At 41.8% G+C, this 20417-nt stretch overlaps 1 protein-coding gene across 1 annotated transcript in view; it reads left to right on the top strand.

Moving 5' to 3' along the window:
* Positions 1–20417, top strand: part of LOC137334997 (polyglutamylase complex subunit TTLL1) — a 48851-nt gene that overhangs the window by 17111 nt on the left and 11323 nt on the right. Inside the window, exons 4-8 of the mRNA XM_068000085.1 lie at positions 1048–1228; positions 3281–3415; positions 4697–4805; positions 6005–6148; positions 12669–12755. Of these exons, the coding sequence (XP_067856186.1) occupies positions 1048–1228; positions 3281–3415; positions 4697–4805; positions 6005–6148; positions 12669–12755 (656 nt within the window). The remainder of the gene's footprint in view (positions 1–1047; positions 1229–3280; positions 3416–4696; positions 4806–6004; positions 6149–12668; positions 12756–20417) is intronic.

Below are 20417 nucleotides of genomic sequence, written 5' to 3'. Positions count from 1 at the left end.
GAATTTCTAATGATGCATTGAATGGAAATTAAAGTCTACAGCAGAAATCTGCTGCTCTCGATTATAATGGGATATACATGCGTCAAATGACCTTTCCTTGGTGCTAATTTAAAAATGTTTCTTTTAAACTATTTTGTAGTTCCCTATTGTATAAGCACCCAGTAACTCATGTTGGTTACAGACAGGATTTTTTTCTTGGCAAGCAGGAAATGGATGGCCATACAAGGGGTTTAAAGTATTTATAGAACTGCGGCTGTTAGTTTTGTTTTCCATTTATAAAAGGACACTCAGCTGTTCAATATTGTTTGATGCCAAGACAAAAAAACAATTGTCAAATCTAAACATAAGTCAACGCAGTGATGGAAGTATTTTGTTAAGATGTAGTGTGTTATTTTTATTTCACTCCTTTCAGCTTTTATTTCCTTTAACCCTTCCCCAGAGGGTAGGGTTTGATTCCATAGATGCTGGAAGGCTTCTGCCCTCTTGGGCATATGGCTATTTTTTAATATATGAGCTATTCAACCATGGGACTCTCACAGTCAATCCTGCCTTCTCACCCAGCATTCAAACATGCTCACTTCCAGCAGAGATCACTGTATAGTGATCATGGGCAAGGGTCCAGCAACTTATTTTCTCCTTCTTCCTAGTGGAGTAACACTGAAGTCAATTGTAGCTTCCCACTGTTACCCTGGCTGATGTCAGCTAACAGCAGCCAGCAGAGACAATGGATTGAACCTCGGACTTTCCTGGTCTGTATGACACGGTGTATTTACCCACTTAGCCATTGGGAGCGAGGGGAGGAAACTACTGTAGTGATGACAATCAAGAATTTGCCCTAAAACTGAGTCAATACTTTAAGGCAGGTTTCTATGACCCTTAGGCCTAGGAGTTATAAAATTTGCACCAACATGATTGACATTGTTCTACCCAATTGTTGGACATAAGTCACAGGAGGTATTTTTACACTGACACAGTCTGATTGTGATGCACCTGGTTTTACTGCTGCATACGTTGTATTCATCAAGGATCCATTTTTTGCTTTTAAAGATTTTGTTCCAGTTACATTTATGCTACCGGCAGACTATAACATGTTTGTGGAAGAATTTAGGAAGAATCCACTCAGCACCTGGATCATGAAACCCTGTGGAAAGGCACAGGGTAAAGGAATATTTCTTATCAACAAGCTCTCGCAGATCAAGAAGTGGTCTCGTGACAACAAAGCCTCTAAGTGAGTATAGAAAAACAGAATATTACTGCACGGTAGCAGGCCATTAGGCCCATCACGCTCATGCAGGCTCTTTGAAAGAGCTGTCACCTTAGTCCCATTCCCTTGACCTTTCTCCAAATATAGTAATATTCAAAATCTTATATCTGTACGAGCGTCCTGTATCAATTTTTTCCATTATAAATTCCTATGTCCATGTTTATAATGTCTATGTCCATAGTGTAATTATGTCCTCCTACCAGTAGTGGCACTGCAGTGTCTCAGTTTTGCATCTACAAGCACCTCAGCCTGTATTGGGGAGAAACTCCTATGCTGTAACCATTTATACTTCTCTGCTTCCCAAACTGTTACCAGATTTGTCAAGGTACATAAAAATAAGTGCAGAATGCATGACTTTAAAGGGGGAACTGAATTACGTCTGCACATCCTGATTCTCACCCTCTAACCCCCTTTCACTTGAAGGCTACACTTGATGTTCACCCCCCATATACAATACTACAAGAAATCAACTAGTATTTTATTAAAAATCTTGCCCCCGAAATTCCTCAACATTTTTGGCATTTCTGGTGCCAACTATTGGGGCAACTCAATGCATTGGCCAAAAATTGGGTTAGCAGCCATTTCTGCCGGTTTTCCTTCCCAAAATTGATGCAACAAGTTCCCGCTCATTTTTTGTGCCTTCCTGTGATCTACCCACCAAGTACCCATGCAGCATATTTAAATATATTAAAATAAGCAGCAGTGGGGTTGGTGCATTGAAATTTCAGAGGTTATGCTCGCAATGCACCAGGGGTAACTTGGAGCAATTTTTTAGGGTGTACCTGTTGCCAGTAATAGCTGAGACTGGTAGAAGTTAGGAACATTTGAGCCTGGAGTGCTGGAACTTCGTCTACAAATTACTGGAGCTAGGAAAGAATTTTTCGAGGGTTATTTTTGCTTTTTTTCATAGACAATGTTGGACTTGCCCCTGACTGCTTGTGGGGCTATGAGACCCCTGGGATATTTTTCCCCATCCAAAGTAAGAAGAACGATGAACCGGGGATGGGATTCCCAATGGGCACACCTTTGTTTGCCATTAATAATGGAGGAGGAAAAGGAGTAGAAGAGGATAGGGGAAAGAAGAGTAAGACAGCATATGAAGAGGATGTGCTCTTCAGTATATTACCCCACCAAGGAATTTACAGGCTACACATGTCCTAAGAAGACCTCAGTGAGGATCTCTGTGTTAGAAGAGTGCACTTCACCAAAGACACAATAGGGAAACTGAGCCAGCTATTACATGAAGACCTGTGGCCATGGTTTTCTGCCTATACTGGGAAGACTGAAGCCATTGTCTTTGTGCACTGCCTGTTACATTTTCCTTGCAACCCCCACCATAAATGCAGTTTACGGCTGTTGGTGGCTTTATTCCCCACCACACCACACCACCCCTGCCTCCCACCCAAAAGGAAAGAAGAAAAGAAAAAGACAGAGAGAGGAGCAGAAGAGGACAGTGGGAGAAGTAAAAAGAGACTCTCCGACCAGTAGAAATACCTTATCAAAAAACCCTCACACCTTTGAACACCTCTGTCAGATCTCCTCTTCACCTTCTTTGTTCTACTGAAAAGAGCCCCAGTTTCTCCAATCTCTCCCCATAACTAAAATCTTTCATCCCTGATATCAGTTTAGTGAATCTCTTCCGGACCTTCTCCGTGGATTTGACATCCTTCCTCAAGTAAGGCCCCCAAAATGGGACGCAATGGCTCTGATATTGCTCCCTCCCCTTTGCCCAGGCACTGGACCAGCGAAATGCCCATTTAAAAGGCTCAGTCACATCCCAGTGCAGGACTTTGCACCTGGTAATGGTGGCAGGAACACAAGCACCTTAAAGGTCTGCAGCTAGAAAGCCCAAAGCTTCGTTGGATCCCTGTACAAAAGAAATGTCAAACTTATCTTTTGGACCCACTTCTCCTTGCTGCCTGGCCCCCTCAGACCCTCCAATCTGAAGGGACCCCAGAAGAAAGGCTCACCACCAACTTCTTGGGGTGCCACTTTTGATTTTTGTTTCTTTTGCAGTTTTGTGACTACTCCTTCCAAGGAAATTTATGTCATCTCCCTCTACATAGACAGTCCATTACTGATTGGTGGGAAGAAGTTTGACCTTCGTTTCTATGTGCTGGTGACCTCAATTCGTCCTTTAAAATGTTACATGTAAGTGCAATAGATTTCAAACTTCAACCATTTTCAAATAACGATACTGCATGTTATTAGCTTTGATCCGTGGATGCATCTACAGTGCATGCAACTTTCTAGGAACATAGGAACAGGAGTAGGCCATTCAGCCCCTCGTGCCTGCTCCGCCATTTGATAAGATCATGGCTGATCTGTGATCTAACTCCATATACCTGCCTTTGGCCCATATCCCTTAATACCTTTGGTTGCCAAAAAGCTATCTATCTCAGATTTAAATTTAGCAATTGAGCTAGTATCAATTGCCGTTTGCGGAAGAGAGTTCCAAACTTCTACCACCCTTTGTGTGTAGAAATGTTTTCTAATCTCGCTCCTGAAAGATCTGGCTCTAATTTTCTTTCTAACACAGACCCCATTGGAAACCTACTTCATATAAATCTGTTGCTAGTACTGAGCTGCAGATATCTACCAATGCAAAGACAGAAGTAGTGTTGGGTATAGAAACTATGAATCTCCTACAAGAAGGAATAATCCTTGACTTGTCAGTCACCTAGACCGCTCCAATGCATGTTGAAGCAGCTGATTATGGACCTGCATTGAGAGAGGCCCAGGATGAGGTTGCCTGTCCTTTCTCTTCGACAAAGAATGGTGTATGAAACGTGATGTGGGAAAATCTAAGGAGGAAACAAAAAATTAGAAAAAAAGAGAGAAAAAATAAAATTCTTCTCCCTTTACTAACTGTTTAAATGACAAAGAATAAAAACTAACCATTCGCATTTCAGTGTAATTATCAAACTCTTTTGTGTGCTATCTTTTTCTCTGTTCTCCATTCAAATCATGAACTTTTATATTATTCCTAATTTTCCTGTCACCCTAGAATCTATGGGCTTTAAAAACCAAACCTTAGCATCAGCTAATCACTGCTTTGTGATTTATCTCATCTTCTTTCCTATTCTCCACTGGTGTCCTGCACTATTGTTATTGGCCCATCACTAAGTTTCTCAATAAAGAAAACTTCCAATGCACACACTTTAACTATTTATACGGTGTATGTTGGGTAAAATTTGAATTAAAAATGGGGCTAGATGACAGTGTCAAGAATGTAACTTTTTCTTTGCACTTGTAAACTGTTGCCAGGTGTTGTTTATGTTTTCTAATCTACATTCATCTAAGATCATGAGGATGAATTCACCCTTTGGGTAACAAGCTTAAGTATTTTTGAATGTGGTACCGACATCTTTATTTGTTTTCTCTGTCTTTTTGCATTGAAAATAAACTTTAAAAAAACATAATTTTTTCTAGGTATAAACTGGGCTTTTGTCGCTTCTGCACTGTTAAGTACACGCCAAATACCAATGAACTGGACAACATGTTTGTGCATCTTACAAATGTTGCTATACAAAAACATGGGGTAAGGCCTGGTTACAATAAAAGATTCACAATGTGAGTTATCTGGGAGGATTCAGGGTCACCTGTACCAACTTCCTCCCCAACTCTGTGTTGCAGACAAACCTCTCAACTCTCAATTTTGATACAGGCCAATGTCAGGAGCTATTACACAATTAATCTGGATTCTCCCAGAGAGGTCAGGAGAATTGTATGGTATACCGTTCCTTTTCTATATAGCTACAAGTCTGTAGTGCTACAGAGAGGGGAGAGCAAAACATAACTTTATGCCTGTGATTCCCCACATAGTGAGTTCTTGAGCCAGCAAACAGAGCCCAAAAGATTCTCACAGGGAAGGAGGGAAATGTGCATAGTCTCAATAGACTGGAATGTGGGTTGCAGATAGGTCATTAAACACTAATGGGCCAATTTGCAAATCCTGCTCTGGGAGCACTGCCTATCACAAATAATTTTTTCCTTTTTTTAATATTTTAGTTTATGGAGTAATTTTCCAAGTTTGCGCTGCACCCCCCAGCCATGCATAGGGAGAAATTGTGAGACACCCCAACAGCAGCACAAACTTATAAAACTGGCTCCTTAATTTGTTCCCCCAATCTCCTTATGTAGTCTTCTTGAATCACATCGCTTCTCCTAGCTGAGAAAACTGCTTCAAACCTCTGCTCATTCTAATTTATAGTCATCCCTAGCAGGTACACAATAGTAGCTTGGGAAACTGCCTCCAATTCCCACTCCTCACATTGGAATAGGCAGATTTTTGCTGCTCGAGGTGATGTTGAGATCAGGGATGCATCAGATTCACATTCTTGGAATTCCAGTATGCTGCCCACAATTCTTTGAATGTTTCAATCATTTTTTTTTTCTGGTGCTGATGAAAGTGAGGAACACACATGCCAGAGAACAGGATTATTATTCACTGTTTAGCCCTGTTTAAGATACAGCATGGATGAGATACAACATAAACCACTCTTACACTGTGCTTTATTTCCAATCTCGGAAGAACACCCCAGCTTCACGGTGAACTTTCCTTTTCCTATACCACCACCATTGGCTTCTCTGAATACAATTACTAATTTGGTGTCAATTAGTGGTAAATTATGGGTAATTTTGTGACATAAATTCATGTTCATTCCAAGCTATTTTGAACTCTTACTGTCAGCACAGAGAGAAGATTTTTAAAATATGTCCCTCTTCTATTTTTTAAAGGATGACTACAATCCCATTCACGGTGGGAAGTGGACTGTGTCAAATTTGAAACTCTACCTGGAGAGCACTCGGGGAAAGAAGGTCACTGATAAACTGTTTGATGAAATTCACTGGATGATTGTACAATCGCTCAAAGCTGCAGCTGTGAGTACAACCTAGACATTTAGTGACTATCCAGGCGAGGAAATGTAGCTGTGAAATGAAAACATTAAAAAGGCACTTGCTACATAACCAACTCTGTGTTTCTCTTCTTAATTGTAAACAATTTTACAACACCAAGTTATAGTCCAGCAATTTTATTTTAAATTCACAAGCTTTCGGAGACTTCCTCCTTCCTCAGGTAAATGTTTCTCTTCTTACATTGTAGTTTTCTGGATAATTCATCAACTTACAATAAATATTAAATTTAGATTTATCTTCTCAAATTGCTTTGTTGTTCCAATCAAATGAAAGACATTTTTATATCCATGTGTGAAATAATTCTTCCCATTACAATGCAGCCGACCTCCAAGAAAGAGCCCAGAGTAAACTTGTGCATTCCTGTATGTTAAAAAAGTGGGCTAAATTAAATCTCACTTAATGCAGTAAGAGAAAATGAAAGTATGTCGGTTTTGCTACATTTCCAAAAAATTGAGTAGCTTAACTTTTCAAGTTTATTTAAATTCCTTTATTTTAAGAGTGAAATGGCACTTGAGATTCCAATTGGATCGTGCTTCTTTCCCAAGGTAGATTGGATCCTCAGAAGCTTTATCTGGAAATGGCTGGAATGAGGTTGAATGTGGTTCTGTCTGTAATGCAGTTACCCCTGCTGGAAAGTGCTTCTGTGTGGACACGGAGCTCAGCTGTGGTCCTCCCTCCCACCCACAAGCAATTGAATAGATTATCTATACTCACTAATATGGCTTACATAATCAGATAGGCCACTTGGACAAGGTACCTAGAAGGCTGGTGTTATCTGTGGAACTGTATCACAACATGACAAAAGGAGGGAAAAATGATTTGGGGGAGGGGAGATAACAAAGAAAAAATGAATTTTCAGCAGCCCACTTTGGATTCCCATTTATGACACCCTGATTTAAAACTCGTTCATACGTCATCTCTTCTCACATCACTGAAGAGCACTACCAAGTCGGCCAACCAAGAAGGAACACTCATGAGATTAGTTAAGATGCTCACAGCCAAACATGAAACTGATGGATAGAACTAAATTTTGTGAGAAATGGAAAGAGAATTTGTTTTTAATTTCCTGAAGTCAAACACAATGGGGTAGTAAAGGGGAAAAAGACAAAAAAGCAAAACTGAAAATTGAGTTGATGGGGTTTCATTTTCTCTTACTGCATCAAGTGAGATTTAATTTAGCCCACTTTTTTAACATACAGGAATGCACAAGTTTACTCTGGGCTCTTTCTTGGAGGTTGGCTGCATTATAACCAATTCAAACTGAGGAGCCAATAAAAGTGCACTTGCAATAATGATAGTGGAAAGGAGGTGGAGGAGGAAATATGTACGCAAATATGTGAAAGAGTAAAGGACATTGTATAATAATAATGGGAGATTTTAACTATACCCAAATAAACTGGCAAGAAGAGGTGGGTAAAGGGGTACAGAGAATGGAGTTTTTACAATGTGTGCAGGACTCCTTTCTTACCCAGTATGTAAAAAGCCCAACAAGAGAGGAAATACAGATGGATCTAGTAATGGGAAATGAACCATAACAGATAAGAGAAGTGCAGGGGAACATCAATCACAACATAATAAGGTTTAAGATAAAGATTGAGAAGGACATAAGTAAGACAAAAACCAAAGAAATAAATTGGAAAAAAGCTGATTTTCAGGGGATGAGAATGGAACTAGGGAACATAAACTGGAAAAATTACTGATAAACAAAGAAATAGAACAGTAGTGGGAAACATTTAAAACAGTGATCAAGAGAGTCCAGGAGAAATATATTCCACTAAAATGCAAGAACAAACTAGCCAGTAATGATACACCATGGATGAATAAAGAAATAAGGGCAAAATTGAAACTGAAGAAAAAGGCATACAATAAAGGAGAGAATGACAAAAGGGAATATGAAAAGGTTAGGAAAGAAGTTAAAAAAACAAATAGGGAGGCAAAGAGAAACTACAAAATTAAATTAACAAGGAATATAAAAAGAAATAATAAAGTATTCTACAGACACATAAATAACAAAAGAAAAATCAGGATAGGGATAGGGCCTCTAAGGGATACATACGATAAACTCACAGGTGATGACAGCGAAATGGCAGAAATATTAAATAATTACTTTGCCTCGGTATTTACCAGGGAGACTAAAATGGTAGGCATGACATTAGAAGAAGAGATCAAAAACGATATAAAGACATTGAAGATAGAAAGGAGGGAGATAATTGATAAATTAATCAAACTTAGATAGGATAAATCCCTGGGTCCAGATGGATTGCATCCGCGCATACTAAAAGAAGTTAGGGATGAGATAGCAAAGGCACTATTACACATATATAAAAATTCATTCGGAAAGGGAATAGTGCCAGAGGACTGGCAGACAGCTAATGGGATTCCTATATTTAAAAAGGGAGATAGGACCAGTCCAGGGAACTATAAACCAAATAGCTTAATGTCGGTGGTAGGAAAGATAATGGAATCCTTACTCAAAGATGTAATAGAAAAACATCTAGAAACCAAAAATATAATAAAGAATAGTCAGCACGGATTTCAAAAGGGGTCATCCTTGACCAACCTTATTGAATTCTTTGAAGAAGTAAACAGAAAGGATAGACAACGGTAATGCAGTAAATGTAATATATTTGGATTTTCAAAAGGCCTTCAATAAGGTAACGCATAGTAGACTCATGAGTATGGTCAGAGCAGGTGGAGTCAGGGGACATGCAGCAGAATGGATAGCAAGCTGGCTACAAAGCAGAAAACAGAGAGTAGGGGTTAAGGTAGTTACTGAGACTGGCAAAAGGTGGGAAGTGGCCTTGCACAAGGATCAGTGCTGGGACCAGTGTTGTTCACCATTTACATAGACAATTTGCACTTGGAAATTGGAAGTACAATTTCAAAATTTGTGGACATCACCAAATTAGGGGGTATGGTTAATACTGAGGAGGACTGCGACAAAATACAGGAAGACATCAATAAACTTACACAATGGGCGTGTAATTGGCAAATGAATTTCAATATAGGTAAGTGTGAAGCATTACATTTTGGTAAGAAGAATAAGGGCACCACATACTGCTTGGATAATAAGAGTATAAATGGGGTAGAGGAGCAGAGGAATCTGGGACGACAGATACACATATCACTAAAAGTAACAACACAGGTTAATAAGGCTATAAAAAAGCAAACAAAGCACTGGGGTTCATTTCTAGAGGGATAGAATTGAAAAGCAGAGAGGTATGTTAAACTTGTATAGAACTTTGGTTAGACCACATGGAATACAGTGAACAGTTCTGGTCTCCATGTTATAAAAAGGATATAGAGACACTGGAGAAGGTGTAAAAAAGATTTACTAGGATGATACCAGAACTGAAAGGTTATACCCATCAGGAAAGATTGAGCAGGCTGGTGCTCTTTTCTCGAGAAAAGAGAAGACTGAAGGGTGACCTGATAGAGGTCTTTAAGATTATGAAAGGGTTTGATAGGGTAGACGTAGAGAAGATGTTTCCACTTGCCGGGCAGACTAGAACTAGAGGCCATAAATATAACATAGTCACTAATAAATCCAATAGGGAATTCAGGAGAAACTTCTTTACCCAGAGAATGGTCAGAATGTGGAACTCGCTACCACGAGGAGTAGTTGAGGTGACTTGCATAGATGCATTTAAGGGGAAGCTAGATAAACACAAGGGGGAAAAAGGAATAGAAGGATATGCTGATAGGGTTAGGTGAAGTAGGGGGGAGAGGAGGCTCGTGTGGAACATAAACATTGGCATAAACCTGTTGGGCCGAATGACCTGTTCTGAGCTGTACATTTTATATAAAATCTATGTAATTCTATGTAAAAGAACCAGGATGAGGATTACTCTCAATTATCTAACAGTGTTATATATGGGTATTGCTGATAATTACCGTACGTTGGTACAAGTTGCTATCCAAGGAGTTTGCAGATATTAGCCATATTTACCAGAATAGTTTCACAGAGGAGTACTGTTCATCTGAATTTTTCCAGTAACTTCCTGGAAGCGGAGCACAGAAGAGAGGTTATGAGGAAATTCCAGCATTATTACAGCAGGATACAAAACACAGACATAGCCGATCATATTACAATTGTGGAGCCTTGCGTTCATTGGGATACTTCTTCTGTCTCTTGCCCAAAGTCATGTGCTAACAAGGAACTGGGTGCAACTTAAGAAGCACTGCCCCGTTCCTCTGCTCTGTATGCCGCTGTTGGAGGCTGAGTCTATTGCATTGCTATAACATCTCTGAATCTCACCTCGTGGTCATCCTAAGATCATGGCTGATCTGATCCTAACCTCAAATCTAAATTTATGTCCAATTTCCTGCCCGCTCCCCGTAACCCCTAATTCCCTTCACTTCTAGGAAACTGTCTATTTCTGTTCTAAATTTATTTAATGATGTAGCTTCCACAGCTTCCTGGGGCAGCAAATTCCACAGACCTACTACCCTCTGAGTGAAGAAGTTTCCCCTCATCTCAGTTTTGAAAGAGCAGCCCCTTATTCTAAGATTATGCCCCCTAGTTCTAGTTTCACCCATCCTTGGGAACATCCTTACTGCATCCACCCGATCAAGCCCCTTCACAATCTTATATGTTTCAATAAGATCGCCTCTCATTCTTCTGAACTCCAATGAGTAGAGTCCCAATCTACTCAACCTCTCCTCATATGTCCGCCCCCTCATCCCCGGGATTAACCGAGTGAACCTTCTTTGTACTGCCTTGAGAGCAAGTATGTCTTTTCTTAAGTATGGACACCAAAACTGTATGCAGTATTCCAGGTGCGGTCTCACCAATAACCGCAGCAATACCTCCCAGTTTTTATATTCTATCACCCTAGCAATAAAAGCCAACATTCCGTTGGCCTTCTTGATCACCTGCATACTAACTTTTTGATTTTCTTGCACAAGGACCCCCAGATCCCTTTGTACTGCAGTACTTTCCAGTTTCTTGCCATTAAGATAATAACTTGCTCTCTGATTTTTCCTGCCAAAGTGCATAACCTCACATTTTCCAATATTGTATTGCATCTGCCAAATCTCCGCCCACTCAACCAGCCTGTCTATATCCCCTTGTAGGTTTTTTATGTCCTCCTCACTCTCTACTTTCCCTCCCATCTTTGTATCATCTGCAAACTTTGATATGTTACACTCGGTCCCCTCCTCCAAATCGTTAATATAGATTGTAAAGAGTTGGGGACCCAGCACCGACCCCTGCGGAACACCACTGGCTACTGGTTGCCAGTCCGAGAATGAACCATTTATCCCAACTCTCTGCTTCCTGTTAGATAACCAATCCTCCACCCATGCCAGAATATTACCCCCAATCCAGTGATTCTTTATCTTGAGCAATAATCTTTTATGTGGCACCTTGTCGAATGCCTTCTGGAAGTCTAAATACACTACGTCCACTGGTTCCCCTTTATCCACCCTGTACGTTATGTCCTCAAAGAACTCGAGCAAATTTGTCAGACATGACTTCCCCTTCGTAAAGCCATGCTGACTTTGTCCTATTAAATTATGTTTATCCAAATGTTCCAATACTGTCTCCTTAATAATAGACTCCAAAATTTTACCCACCACAGATGTTAGGCTAACTGGTCTATAATTTCCAGCCTTCTGCCTACTACCCTTTTTAAATAAGGGTGTTACATTAGCAGTTTTCCAATCTGCCGGGACCTTTGCCGAGTCCAGAGAATTTTGGAAAATTATTACCAAAGCATCCACAATCCCTACTGCCACTTCCCTCAAGACCCTGGGATGTAAGCCATCAGGTCCAGGGGATTTATCCGCCTTGAGTCCCATTAATTTACTGAGTACCAATTCCTTAGTGATTTTAATCGTATTTAGCTCCTCCCCCACTAGAACCCCCTGTTTGTCCAGTGTTGGGATATTCTTAGTGTCCTCTACCATAAAGACTGAAACAAAATTTGTTGTTATATTAGGTTCAACTATTTTTTCCAGTTGAATAAGCATTCATAGAAATCAGTTCTGTGTAACAAAACCGTGCCAAGTCAGGAACTGAAGCTGATCTATCCGTAATCATTAAATTAAAGAAAATTGTTTGAAGCAAAGAATCACTTGCATAAATGATATAACTCACCTTGAAATGTACTTCTTTGTTATCTTTTTACATTTGTGGTATTTAATGAAGTGATTAAAATATATTATTGTCTCATTGTGATGGATTAAATCAAAGACTTTCAAATGCCTGTCAGTGTTCTGAAGAGGAATGCTTGAGTGTTTTTAATCATTTTGCACAAAAGCATTGTGATGTCTCCAGCACAGTGCTTGTTATCATCTTGTATTAAATCGTAATTTATTGCACACGGAAACAATGTCCATTTAATAATAAGTATTGCACAAGAGACAAAAATGATCTTTTGTGTGAATCGTCATCCATTTAAAAGTTCTTACTTCATTTTAACATTAATGCAGAATGTGACATTTCATCTGTAAATTTTATCCTTTCTTCCTGTTTTTGCAGCCAGTGATGACCAATGACAAACACTGCTTTGAATGTTATGGCTATGACATTATCATTGATAACAAGTTGAAGCCTTGGCTCATTGAGGTAAATGGCACTGAATAACAGAAGATTGACATTTATGTAATTCAGTGATTTATAACTGATTTTGTTAACTGCTTAATTCAGTTTTAGATAGAGGATAATAATATTGAATAACAGCAGTGTATAAAATGGAGCAAAAAATTCTTGGCCTCATTCCACCAATAGAACCACAGTGGAGCATGCACCGATGGCCTCTGCTCTTGACCCCATCGGAGCATCCAGGTCACCTAATTACCAGGCCAAAGACGGGTATCCACGTTACTATGGGTGCATATTGGGCGCTCACTGAGGAAAAGCATGTGAAAAGTGGTGCTGGCAAGGGCTTTTTAGGCTGCCGGTGTCACCAGACATTTGACTGCCCCGATTGGCCCTCCTAACAAAGGGGTCGAATAGTATAATGCTACCAAGATTTTAAAGAAGGTCCACGATAGGACTCAGGCTTGGACCCCATGTGAGCCCTACGTCTGCTGCTGAGCAGACCTGTGCACTGGGTTCATTCTGAAGTCCAGTTGTTTAGCATTAAAGAGGCCAGGGAATTCGCTCTCTTGGCCCCATCCACTCCGATATCATGAGCCATGTTTGGGGCGGGCGGGGGTTCTTTCCCAAACAGATCTCAATGGAAAGTTGTGCCCTAGATTGGGACCCAACATATCCAGATCCTAGCTGATTTTCCATCCTCTCTGCTGCACTCCTGGCCGATTTATGCTGGGAGTGTACCACAAGGGCCGTGGAAATTCGGGGCCATAATCTAGGCTGACGCTTCTGTGAAGTACTGAGGAAGTGCTACATTGTCGGAAGTGACATTTATCAGATGAAATGCTAAACTGAGTCTCTATCTGCCTGTTCAGATGGATGTAAAAGATCCCGTGGCCATTTTGAAGAAGAGCGTGGCGTCCCCCCTGGTCTCCTGGCTAACATTCCTTCCTCAACCAACACCACCAAGAAAAAAATAACTGATCATTCATCTCATTTGCTGCATGGGACCTTGCGGCGCACAACTGCCTGCTGGTTTGCCTGCATATCAACAATTACTACATTTTAAAACTAGTTCTTTGGTTGTAAAGTGCTTTGAGATAGTCTAAGAACATGATGATGCATTATGCAAACTCAAGTTCTTTCTTTGCTATGATACTGAGTTGGGTGGGGGGGGGGGGTGCTGCTGTTGTTGTTGTTGCTATCAAGCTATTGGTGCACCAGATGCTGGTTCACGTTGAGATAGAATTCAGGGTCGCCCACATTGATACCCCATACTGCAATTTCTCAGTTTTGACTTGAATATTTTGTAAACAATTTTACAACACCAAGTTATAGTCCAGCAATTTTATTTTAAATTCACAAGCTTTCGGAGGCTTCCCCCTTCGTCAGGTGACCTGACGAAGGGGGAAGCCTCCGAAAGCTTGTGAATTTAAAATAAAATTGCTGGACTATAACTTGGTGTTGTAAAATTGTTTACAATTGTCAACCCCAGTCCATCACCGGCATCTCCACATCTTGAATATTTTGGAAAGCGGTTCCCCACAGGCAGAAGAAAATTTCAGAGTGAGTACCCCAGGTTGCTCAGTTACAGGGTAGTAAAGGCACAGCTTTCCTGGCTGGAAATGGTCCGTCGCAGTTAATGTGGGTGGGGGGGGGGGGGGGCAACGGAAAGAGAATGTTACATGAATTCCTAGGAAGATGACTGTGGAACTAGAAATCTGAAGGAGCTTTACTCATACCTGCACCTGTACTCCCAATTCTGATACAGTGAGACAAAGAATTAGGATAGCTTGAATAAAGGAAGGAAAAACATACGAGGGTTCCTGCTTCCGATTGCTATCCAGTGGCTCTTGTTAGAAAGTGCACATGCATGGATGTTGGGTAAGAACAGGTTCAGGCTTGGCTGCGATGTCCCCTATACTCATTACCTCATGTCACACATAAAAAATAGTAACCAAAATACTGGATGTATGTTGTTGCCCATGTAACCATGCTCTTCATGAGTCACTACCTTCAAAAGAGGAGAGAAAAGATCATCTTGTAAGTATGAGGGAAGGGGAATAACTCTTATCAATAAGCAGTAGTTTCACACAGATTAAGTCTATATGTTCCAAATATTTCAATTCTTGTAAAATAATTTTTCCCCCATGTTATTCTTCCAATAATTATTTATTTGAATTGTAGGTTGCAAGTGTAAAACATCGAATCACTTGACTAAAGCATTGCTACAATAGCACGAAATGCTTTTTTCTACAAAAAATTCAAACAGGCGAGATACTAGCTCTCTGCCTTATCATAGAATCATAGAATCATAGAAGTTTACAACATGGAAACAGGCCCTTCGGCCCAACATGTCCATGTCGCCCAGTTTATACCACTAAGCTAGTCCCAATTGCCTGCATTTGGCCCATATCCCTCTATACCCATCTTACCCATGTAACTGTCCAAATGCTTTTTAAAAGACAAAATTGTACCCGCCTCTACTACTGCCTCTGGCAGCTCGTTCCAGACACTCACCACCCTTTGAGTGAAAAAATTGCCCCTCTCTCTCCCCTCTCACCTTAAATCTATGCCCCCTCGTTATAGACTCCCCTACCTTTGGGAAAAGATTTTGACTATCTACCTTATCTATGTCCCTCATTATTTTATAAACTTCTATAAGATCACCCCTCAACCTCCTACTCTCCAGGGAAAAAAGTCTCAGTCTATCCAACCTCTCCCTATAAGTCAAACCATCAAGTCCCGGTAGCATCCTAGTAAATCTTTTCTTCACTCTTTCTAGTTTAATGATATCCTTTCTATAATAGGGTGACCAGAACTGTACACAGTATTCCAAGTGTGGCCTTACTAATGTCTTGTACAACTTCAACAAGACATCCCAACTCCTGTATTCAATGTTCTGACCAATGAAACCAAGCATGCTGAATGCCTTCTTCACCACCCTGTCCACCTGTGACTCCACTTTCAAGAAGCTATGAACCTGTACTCCTAGATCTCTCTGTTCTATAACTCTCCCCAACACCCTACCATTAACGGAGTAGGTCCTGGCCCAATTCGATCTACCAAAATGCATCACCTCACTTTTATCTAAATTAAACTCCATCTGCCATTCATCGGCCCACTGGTCCAATTTATCAAGATCCCGTTGCAATCCTAGATAACCTTCTTCACTGTCCACAATGCCACCAATCTTGGTGTCATCTGCAAACTTACTAACCATGCCTCCTAAATTCTCATCCAAATCATTAATATAAATAACAAATAACAGCGGACCCAGCACCGATCCCTGAGGCACACCGCTGGTCACAGGCCTCCAGTTTGAAAAACAACCCTCTACAACCACCCTCTGTCTTCTGTCGTCAAGCCAATTTTGTATCCAATTGGCTACCTCACCTTGGATCCCGTGAGATTTAACCTTATGTAACAACCTACCATGCGGTACCTTGTCAAAGGCTTTGCTGAAGTCCATGTAGACCACGTCTACTGCACAGCCCTCATCTATCTTCTTGGTTACCCCTTCAAAAAACTCAATCAAATTCGTGAGACATGATTTTCCTCTCACAAAACCATGCTGACTGTTCCTAATCAGTCCCTGCCTCTCCAAATGCCTGTAGATCCTGTCTCTCAGAATACCCTCTAACAACTTACCCACTACAGATGTCAGGCTCACCGGTCTGTAGTTCCCAGGCTTTTCCCTGCCGCCCTTCTTAAACAAAGGCACAACATTTGCTACCCTCCAATCTTCAGGCACCTCACCTGTAGCTGTCGATGATTCAAATATCTCTGCTAGGGGACCCGCAATTTCCTCTCTAACCTCCCATAATGTCCTGGGATACATTTCATCAGGTCCCGGAGATTTATCTACCTTGATGCGCGTTAAGACTTCCAGCACCTCCCTCTCTGTAATATGTACACTCCTCAAGACATCACTATTTATTTCCCCAAGTTCCCTAACATCCATGCCTTTCTCAACCGTAAATACCGATGTGAAATATTCATTCAGGATCTCACCCATCTCTTGTGGTTCCGCTCATAGATGACCTTGTTGATCCTTCAGAGGCCCTACTCTCTCCCTAGTTACTCTTTTGCCCTTTATGTATTTGTAGAAGCTCTTTGGATTCTCCTTTGCCTTATCTGCCAAAGCAATCTCATGTCCCCTTTTTGCCCTCCTGATTTCTCTCTTAACTCTACTCCGGCAATCTCTATACTCTTCAAGGGATCCACTTGATACCAGCTGCCTATGCATGTCATATGCCTCCTTCTTCTTTTTGACTAGGGCCTCAATCTCCCGAGTCATCCAAGGTTCCCTACTTCTACCAGCCTTGCCCTTCACTTTATAAGGAATGTGCTTACCCTGAACCCTGGTTAACACACTTTTGAAAGCCTCCCACTTACCAGACGTCCCTTTGCCTGCCAACTTCTGAAAGTTCCTGTCTAATACCATCAAAATTGGCCTTTCCCCAATTTAGAATTTTAACTTTTGGGCCAGACCTATCATTCTCCATAGCTATCTTAAAACTAATGGAATTATGATCACTGGTCCCAAAGTGATCCCTCACTAACACTTCTGTCACCTGCCCTTCCTTATTTCCCAAGAGGAGGTCAAGTTTTGCCCCCTCTCTAGTCGGGCCATCCACATACTGAATGAGAAATTCCTCCTGAATACACTCAACAAATTTCACTCCATCCAAGCCCCTAATGCTATGGCTGTCCCAGTCAATGTTGGGAAAGTTAAAGTCCCCTACTATTACCACCCTATTTTTCTTGCAGCTGTCTGTAATCTCCTTACATATTTGCTCCTCAATTTCCCGTTGACTATTTGGGGGTCTGTAGTACAATCCGATCAAAGTGATCTCTCCCTTCTTATTTTTCAGTTCTACCCATATAGACTCAGTGGGCGAACCCTCGGATATATCCCCTCTCACTAATCAAGAACGCAACTCCCCCTCCTCTCTTACCTCCTGCTCTATCTTTCCTATAGCATCTGTACCCTGGAACATTGAGCTGCCAGTCCTGCCCCTCCCTTAGCCATGTTTCAGTAATAGCTATAACATCCCAGTCCCATGTACCCATCCATGCCCTGAGTTCATCTGCCTTGCCCATCAGACTTCTTGCATTGAAATAAATGCAGTTTAATCTAGACTTCCCTTGGTCTTTGCCCTGCTTTCTCAGACCATCTGTCCGGTCATGTTTTGTACACTCTCCCTTACTGCCTTTTGTTTCTATCACCACTTTACTTCCCACTGACTTCCTGCATCGGTTCCCATCCCCCTGCCACATTAGTTTAAACCCTCTCCAACAGCACTAGCAAACACTCCCCCAGTCCTGCCCAGATGCAGACCGTCCAATTTGTACTGGTCCCACCTCCCCCAGAACCGGTTCCAATGGCCCAGGAATTTGAATCCCTCCCTCTTGCACCATCTCTCAAGCCACGTATTCATCCTATCTATCCTGTCATTCCTACTCTGACTAGTCCGTGGCACTGGTAGCAATCCTGAGATTACTACCTTTAAGGTCCTACTTTTTAGTTTAACTCCTAACTCCCTAAATTCAGCTTGTAGGACCTCATCCCGTTTTTTACCTATATCGTTGGTACCTATATGCACCACGACAACTGGCTGTTCACCCTCCCCCTCCAGAATGTCCTGCAGCCACTCCGAGACATCCCTGACCCTTGCACCAGGGAGGCAACATACCATCCTGGAGTCTCGGTTGCGTCCGCAGAAACGCCCGTCTATTCCCCTTACAATCGTGTCCCCTATCTCCCAAGGTTGCTCTCTCTCTCTTCTCTTGGAGCTGGTTGCTCGCAGCCTGTCTAACTTTAACCCTTCCAATCCCACACAATTATGCATGGGACGGCTGAATCTGGAATTTCCAACTCCAAATCCTTCTCTTTATGTTTTTAAGGGTTTTCACCAATTCCCTCAGGTAAGGAGGGTTCAGAAATTTCGACCTCCCACTCCACGTCCCATATTACAGGAGGCCCATCAGGCCTATAGCCTCGGAATGTCCTTCTGGAGTCAATGGAAGTCTCGTTCTCCTTAACTTGCTCATCTTCAACTTGCTCATTCTTAACTTGCTCATTGTCATCGTCCATAAGCCATAAAAGGATTATGGGAACGATGGAATGTACCCTTCTGATATCCTGTCCCTGCCACTTCTTTATCTGATTAATATGTACCCACATATCCCATTTATCATCTTCTACACATTACTACTCAATCTGTCTATTATCTAGAAGGGTCCTTTGAATCTCTTTGCCCACTTTCCTGTGACCTTGTTCAGTTTCACCATCATCTTGTCCCCCACTTCAAGACCTTTAACATAAGGGCCAAATGTGTGCTGGCACTTATAATTTGGCCAATGGATAGGGCAGTACTTAGATACACCTGTCGTAAGTGAGCGTGTAACTGCTCCATATATGAGTCCATGGTCACGCTCTCATGTTGAGGTCCGGAGAGAGTGCCAAAGCTCTGGCAACCGCATACGGCATCTAGTCATGACCTCGAACGGAGTATGTCCCGTCGCCAGAACGGTCATTAATATAAGTGATAATACAACATCCCAAGTATTACCAGTCTCCCCTCTGCCTTGATAACTCGCTGCTTAAGGTACAGTTCATACGCTTGACCATCCCAGCTGCCTGACGGTTCTACAGGATGTGAAATTTTTGCCTGATTCCTGGGAGCTTTAGTGTCTCCTTCATAACCTGACCAGTGAAAAGAGTTGTTTGATTGGACTCAATTGTCTTTGGCAATCCCCAGCGAGTGAAAATATGCTCAATAAGTACCTTTGCAGGTTGTGTAGCAGTGGCATGTTTCACAGGGATAACCTCAATCCATTTAGAAAAGCAGTCAATTATAACCAAGACATACTGGTTATCCTTCTGAGTCCTCAAACAGGCCAATGTAATCAATCTGCAAATTTCTCCATGGGCCATCAGATGCTGGGATATGGCTAGGGGGTGTTTTAGCTCTGGGCCCGGGGTCATTCTGGGTACACGTGAGGCAGTCATAAATGATGACATTCACGGTCTCATCCATATAAGGCCACCACATCTGCTGCAATAGCCTTTGTACCAGGCTGTCACCCTTCTGGTGGCCACTAGAGGTGTGGGTCCAACGTACCACCTCATTACGAAGTGACTACGGGACTACCCATTTGCCCTGATAAAACAACATTATTCTGTACTGTAAAATCGTCTTTTCTGTTAAAGGCATCTTTGGGCCATGAGCCCTCATCTTTGATAGTCACCTGGACTGATTTAATCCAGGGGTCCTGACCCTGCACCCCTGAAAGATCTAAAGGGGTGAACTTTATTTATCTGGCCCTGCAAGCTATTGGTGCTTCCCACAATTCTAGGGCAGCTTGGAACGTCTTGGCTAGCTGATCTGCCTTGCTGTTCTCACTGGCCCGGGGGCGGGGTGGGGGGGGTGGGGACTGTTGGAGAATATAGTGAGAGGGCCATGAAGTTCCGACATCTATAATGCATAAGCTACCACTACCAGCCTCCCTTTAGCCACATTGATTTTTCGATCCCCAATTTGGGAACATAAATCTCAAACCCCGCTATCGATCCTTCTGGAGTGAGGTGACTAGTTCCATCCAAGTAAACATGCGTGGAACCATCTGGAGAACTCAGGATAAAGGGTCCTTCGCCAGGCTCAGGGATCATTATAGTGTAGTCCT

This window comes from Heptranchias perlo, chromosome 18, assembly GCF_035084215.1.
Source record: "Heptranchias perlo isolate sHepPer1 chromosome 18, sHepPer1.hap1, whole genome shotgun sequence".
In the NCBI taxonomy this organism is placed as follows: Eukaryota; Metazoa; Chordata; class Chondrichthyes; order Hexanchiformes; family Hexanchidae; genus Heptranchias; species Heptranchias perlo.
The sequence above is the reverse complement of the archived record's forward strand: the minus strand, read 5'-3'. Positions and strand labels throughout refer to the sequence as shown.